Below are 6,000 nucleotides of genomic sequence, written 5' to 3'. Positions count from 1 at the left end.
CCCATGTTACATGCTGTATTTGGTCATGTTCAGTAACTCTGTAGTAATCAGACAAGATGGAACGGTGGCTTGTCAGCTGATTTAATTAAAACCACACTGCTGGTTTGTGTTTTTTTTTTTTTTGTTTTTTTTTTTTATTGCCTCTCACACATCATTACCATTCTGTCTAAGACGCTCCTGCAATCTAAAGATTGGAATCAGTCTCATTGTGCTCTTTCCAAGCTTGAATTCCCAGACACACAAACCTGGGAAAAGAGTTTTAAAGGGACAGGTAATAGTTAGAAACTAACTTGATTACATTGAAATGGACCACTTATTGGTCCAAAGAAATGCTTATTAAGGGACCAGTCTTTCAGGTTGCTTTTAAATGCAGTGCAGGCTTTGCTTCCATGGATATGAGTGGGAATAGAATATATTTAGGATTTCCCAGGCAGCAGGTCTTTGCTCTGCAGACTTATTTTCATTCAAATGGTTTGGTATGCAAATATATTAAAAAGACTTGAGTAAATAACACTACACCCTTTTTAGCTTGGTTTATTATTTACACATTTAGCAACAGTGTTGTATCGTCCCTTTTCTGGAGTGGCAGGTAAGATCCATTTCACATATACAGTGACAGTGTATCAGCCAGCATCTGCACTCAACTTACAGCCAGATTATGAGGAAAAAAAGAGTATCTAGCATTTAAGATTATATACAGCAGTTTATTTAAACAGAGATTAACTTTCATCAACAGTGTGTGCATGTCTGTTTTCTTTAAGAAACCCTGCCATGCTCCATCCCAGCTGCAGCCCTCCTGCAGTACCCTGTTACTCAGTGATTTGAAACGAGCTTTACATATATTTCACAGCCAATTTCCATACAGGTTTCTTTTGTTAAAATTAAGGTAACTGGAGTCAACAACTGCTGCTGAATGAAGGTAAAAGCTTGAGAACGTTTTGCATAACAGTCATCAGAGTAGCTGATAGCTATTACAGTGTTCTTGTGCAGTAAGCCTACGCAGATACTATCTCCCTTGCCTGTCTGTTCCAACATGCATCTCATCTCATTTGCAACCCTTTGCTTTAATTAGCTGAAGTCTTTGCTTCAGTCTTTCATATGTCAACCAGCCTGTGTACACTTCCATATTTTTAATCAGTAGCCTGTTGTCTTTACTTTGTCATTCGCACTAGCATATAAATCTCCCCTCACTGCTTGGTAGAAGTCAAAACATGCTGCTTAATTTTCCTGTTCACTGATTTCCATTTGTTTCATCTTCAGATGCTGGCTCTTTCTCCCCTTTTGGACATGCTGTGAGCATTAAACTTAGTGATTAAATGCCAAAAAACACAGTCCTTTTCCCCTTCTGTGCTCAGGAATGGGTCATCCTAACACTCACTCGGATGCTTACCTCAATAGCGTGCCCTGTGTGTGTGCAGTCAGCCTAAATGGGGCTGGCTGTGTGGGACCACCGTAGGCTGAAGGGGTTAGCTAAAGATGGCTAATAAAACAGGTGCAAAACTTATGTGGTCTCCTAGGGTCATGATTGGTTTCTTGTTGCTGCTTCTCATTGCTTTATTTAATCTACTACAGCAGAGTATTTAATTTCACACATGACACAGTCAAATCCTGAGACACCAAGACCTGAAAATAACCGGACATTGAAGAGTGAGAGGGTGACATGTGGTTGTCCTCTGGCTTTCAGATATTCTGGTTCGCTGTGGGGGAAGCAGGGATTGTCTGCTGTAGCTGTCTGATAGGTGGGGTGGCTTGCCCTGACATCTGTGCCTGTAGCTGATCCCCCAACTGAGCCTGGAGCGTGTTCAGGATGTCATCCAGCTTCTGGTCCATCTGCGAGACCTGTTAAGGAATCAGAAAGCAGATGAGCTGTCAAATGGCTACACATGCTTCTGTTGAAAGGTATTCAGTGGCCAGAAGCTCTGGATGGATAAAGCCTGGCAGGGAGCACGGGCATCTGAAAACCAGCAGCTCCTCTGAATGTTTTCTAGCCTGCTGCTCTAGAAAGATGGAAAGACACTATGCTGTCACAGGGAAGGGTACAAGACCATGTGAAGTGGCAGCAGGACAGGACATTGGTGGCCTGAGGACTTGACCACTTGAGCCTGCTGTTTTGTCCCTCAGCCTTTTCCCAGGGTTGCCAGCTTCTCCTGGTGATGATGCATCCTGCAAATATCTGCCCTGAAACTCTCTTTCACACTTTGGTTTATCGTGAGTGCTTTTTCCCACTACCTCTCCCAGTGCTTCACCACCCTTAGTTACAGGACATCATGCTTTCCACTGCTGTCCTGGGAAATGAAGCAGCTCCCCTCCCTTCACGCTGTAAACAGTGCCTCAGTGATACATGTTACAGTCAGAGATTCTACCAGATACGGTGTTTATTCCCATGCATTGTTAGGAGGATAGCCTACTAAAAACCACATAATAATACCAATGACTACATTAAAAAACAAGAGCAACCGTTCTATAGGAAGCTTGACATGCTAATCCCTCCTCTCAATTCTTTGCTTTCCAGATGAAATTTCTCAGGCACAGTCTCTAGGCAGAATTCTTTTCTAGTTATTATTTATTTAGCAGGGAAAGGCAAATTTGTATTTTTAAAGGGATGCTGCCCTCATACTTCCCTCTTCTGAAATTCTGGCCTTTTCTAAGAGTGCCAAGCGAGCATTATCCCATTGCACTGTAATCTTGCCTTCACTGCAAATGGCATCCCGCTCAGTTTAGCAACAGCCAGTGGGACAGGCTGGGGACTGTTGACTGCTCTAGTTTGCTCTAAAGGCAAAACTGTGGCCAACATCTTGTAATCAACTGGGATCGCTTCTAATGATGCTTGAATACAATGCAGCTTTGTGTAATAGATGAGCCCAAGAAAAATGAGCATTTTGAAGAACATTGGATGGTTCACTTTACAGTTATCTGCTGTGAAACTCTGAGCCTCTGAAAACTGTGATCTGTCCCAGTGGGTCTAATAAACTTTGATAGCAAAGCTTTTAGAGTAGTATCAGATCTAAACTGAGCTTTCATTAAAAAGGGAAACAGAGAGAAAGAGAGAGAGAAGGATTCTAGCCTTTTTCTGTGCAAAGATAACTGGAAATAGCCATTGGCAGCAGGGACTGAAAGCTTAGCAGGCTGAGATTGCTCTAAAAACCAAGGCAAAGAAAATCACCTTATCCTCTTTCCCCTTTTCTCACTCTAAGTGTCGGCTTCCCTGGGGCCCCCTCAAACCTCAAGGTACCAGGAGTTTATTCAAGTTATATGATTTTGGCAACCACTATTTTCTCCTGTATGCAACCTGTTGAGTGAAGAAGGACTGGAGTATCTCTCTTACCTCATGGAGGGAGAGATGTGCTTGTCTCTCTTTCATTTCTGTTTTCATTACTACTATCTCCTAGTTGAAAAGCCCCTCTCCCTGCCAGCCTGACCCCATGCTGCCAGTGGCACTTCTGCCTTTTCCCATGTGTAGTGAGCTGCTGGGAGACAGCGGTTGATGCTGCTGTGGCAGGTCTTTCTGGCATGGTCACCGACAGAAGCGCTGACCGTGCTTTCATTTCAGGCACCACAGCTACATGTTCTGCTCAGCATTAACTTGGTTGGGAGTCTGGAAGTCACTAGTGGTTTAAGGGTTAAGCAGCATTGAACTAATTTGAAAACCACAGCCTTTATTTTCTCCTTCATTCTTGAAAAGCCTGTTTGGCTATGCTGGTAATGACTCAACAGAATCTTTCTGAAGCAGAAACGTAGAACAGAGCAGAAACTAAAGCAGAACTAATACATTTACAGGAGGGTAAAAAGAGGTGTAGGCAGGGAAATGGGATCAGGAAGATGAAAGATCTTTTGGGGCTTTCTTTTGTGAGGCTTTGTTGATTTTGATCTGCACACTTGATGTTAGATAATCTATGCCTGCATATTCCATGTCATTTAAACTTGCTGCATTTCTCTGGATTTTGCCAACTCAGTGAAAGAATGTAATGCATTAATTTTATGCACTTTTCTTTCCAGGAGAAAAGGAGGGTGGAGAATGTAAATATTCATTTGTAGGGAGGGAAAATGAGAAATTAATACAGAAGGGAGTACATTGCACTGAACTTCTGACACACGAGGATCTGCAAGTATTTCCTGAACCTTAACAAATTAATCTACTAATTTCTCCTGTGCCAACCATATATGTGGGAAGGTTTTAGTAATCATTTGAAAGATTAGAAGCAGGACCCCACAAAATTAAGCAACCCATAAGAAGATGTGGTCAGTGGCAGATCTCTTCTAATCCTTAACTTTGTATTTTATACACAGGCTTAAGCTACCACCTTCTGACTTTAGATGCTTTAAAATATGCCTTACTTTGAACATACAACCAGACTGGCAAAACTTTAGTCAGAAAGACAAATTCTTAAGTACCTTGTCAAATTGGAGCCTAGTAAAAAGGGGTCAAATTTGGAGGCTGGTTAACTGTGATTAAGGACTGAGAAAAAGGGAGCTGTGGCTTGACTGAAGCCCATAGGATAACTTGCAGGGCTTCACATGGGGGAAGGGTTTTGGGTTTCTCCAAAACCACCTAGCAGCTATTACTTTCCTTGAGTTGTCGGTTTTGAGTAACACACCCAGGCAAGCACGCAGGCAAAGGGTTAAATTGTGCAGTGTGTTTTTCAGCTGAGTAAAGTGAGAAGCCATCCAGGGCTGGCTGCAGAGTTTCCAGAGAGATGCGATACGGCCCTCGGTGGAGACAGGTGAGTTTGGCAGCTGTCCATGGGCAAACGGCAACAAAACGTCTGTTCTCCCTCATCACAAAGGCACTTTGGAGACGAGCTATAAGATTGTTAAAATGCCTTTATATCCTTTCAACTGCCCTGTAGAAAGGGGACTTGCAAAGGCAGTTTAAAATGTTACGCTGTTGTTATTGGGGCTATGAGGTGAGCTGAAGGAGTGTTGAAATGTGCATTCATTTTAACATCTCCCTGTGAAAGGGGGCTGGACTCCATGGTGACATGCAGGACTGTTAGACAAAGAACATGCCTTGCAGCCAACTCCAGTGAATTACAGCAAGCCATGAACTGGGTCACCCAACCTGTGGGACGCAGGGTGTCCCTGCTCTTCACCTTGAGCACCAGGTTGGCTTTCAATACCTATGCACTGGTTGAGGCTGCTTTTGAGCCTCTGTTTCTGAAAGCTGGTGTCTCTAAATGCCTCTTTTTACCTTGGTGGGCTCCTGCTGTAGAAATACCTTGTGGAGAAGGAGACCCTAGGAATGGCAGCAGTGTGGAGGATGAGAGCTATTTTAGCGATCTGGAGTTTGATTATTAGAAATATACTTGCCTCGTGCATTTAAGAATTCATTACAGTTGGGGAAGAATAATACCATTTTGCTAGTGTCACAATGTTTCATTTTTGAGGAAGAAAAAACTGGTTTGGAAACATGATTTAAGGTCATTTAAATCCATTAAAGCCATTCCCCTTACCCCCCATTTTTAAAACTGAAGAGACTCCCTTTAACACTAGTTGAGGTGACCTATCTAAGGTAAGCATTTAGATTGGGATATACTTTTTTCCTTGAGGAGCCTGACACTAATACGTTGACACATGACTAAAGCGGTATAGATGTGGTGCTTAGGGATGTGGTTTAGTGGTGGACTTGATAGTGCTGGGTTTAACGGTTGGACTTGATGATCTTAAAGGTCTTTTCTAACCTATGTGATTTTATGATTCTGCGATTCTATGCTGGGGATTTGCCACATGGTGGACAGATTCCTAACTCCCCTGACAGCTTTTTCCCTGACATGTTTTGCACATGCACACCATAAACAAAATGCACGTGTAGAAAACTCAGTTGGAGTAGCCGCATGGTCTCCCCCAAATCCTCTTACTTTAAGGCAGAAAAATCCTTCCTCGCAGGTTTTGCCTACCTATCTTTTTGATATGATTTCTGGAGGCTGAGAAAGCCAGTATCAACTATATGCACAACACACTGAAGTGAACTGTTTCCAGAGGAGTAGCAGAAGGGGAAGATGG

The 6,000-nt window shown here is 42.9% G+C and overlaps 1 protein-coding gene across 2 annotated transcripts in view; it reads right to left on the bottom strand.

The window, feature by feature from the left end:
* Positions 1–683: 683 nt before the first annotated feature.
* Positions 684–6,000, bottom strand: part of LOC130608425 (potassium voltage-gated channel subfamily KQT member 1-like) — a 466,916-nt gene continuing 461,599 nt past the window's right edge. For both annotated transcript variants that reach the window (XM_057426291.1, XM_057426299.1), the window contains one exon: positions 684–1,839. In XM_057426291.1, coding sequence (XP_057282274.1) covers positions 1,681–1,839 — 159 coding nt within the window. In that variant the 3' untranslated portion in view covers positions 684–1,680. The remainder of the gene's footprint in view (positions 1,840–6,000) is intronic.

Source organism: Pezoporus wallicus, unplaced genomic scaffold (assembly GCF_028554395.1).
Source record: "Pezoporus wallicus isolate ANWC-B61680 ecotype Strahan unplaced genomic scaffold, APGP_CSIRO_Pwel_v1 scaffold_3294, whole genome shotgun sequence".
In the NCBI taxonomy this organism is placed as follows: Eukaryota; Metazoa; Chordata; class Aves; order Psittaciformes; family Psittacidae; genus Pezoporus; species Pezoporus wallicus.
Note: the sequence above shows the minus strand (reverse complement) of the source record. Positions and strands in the feature narration are given on the sequence as shown.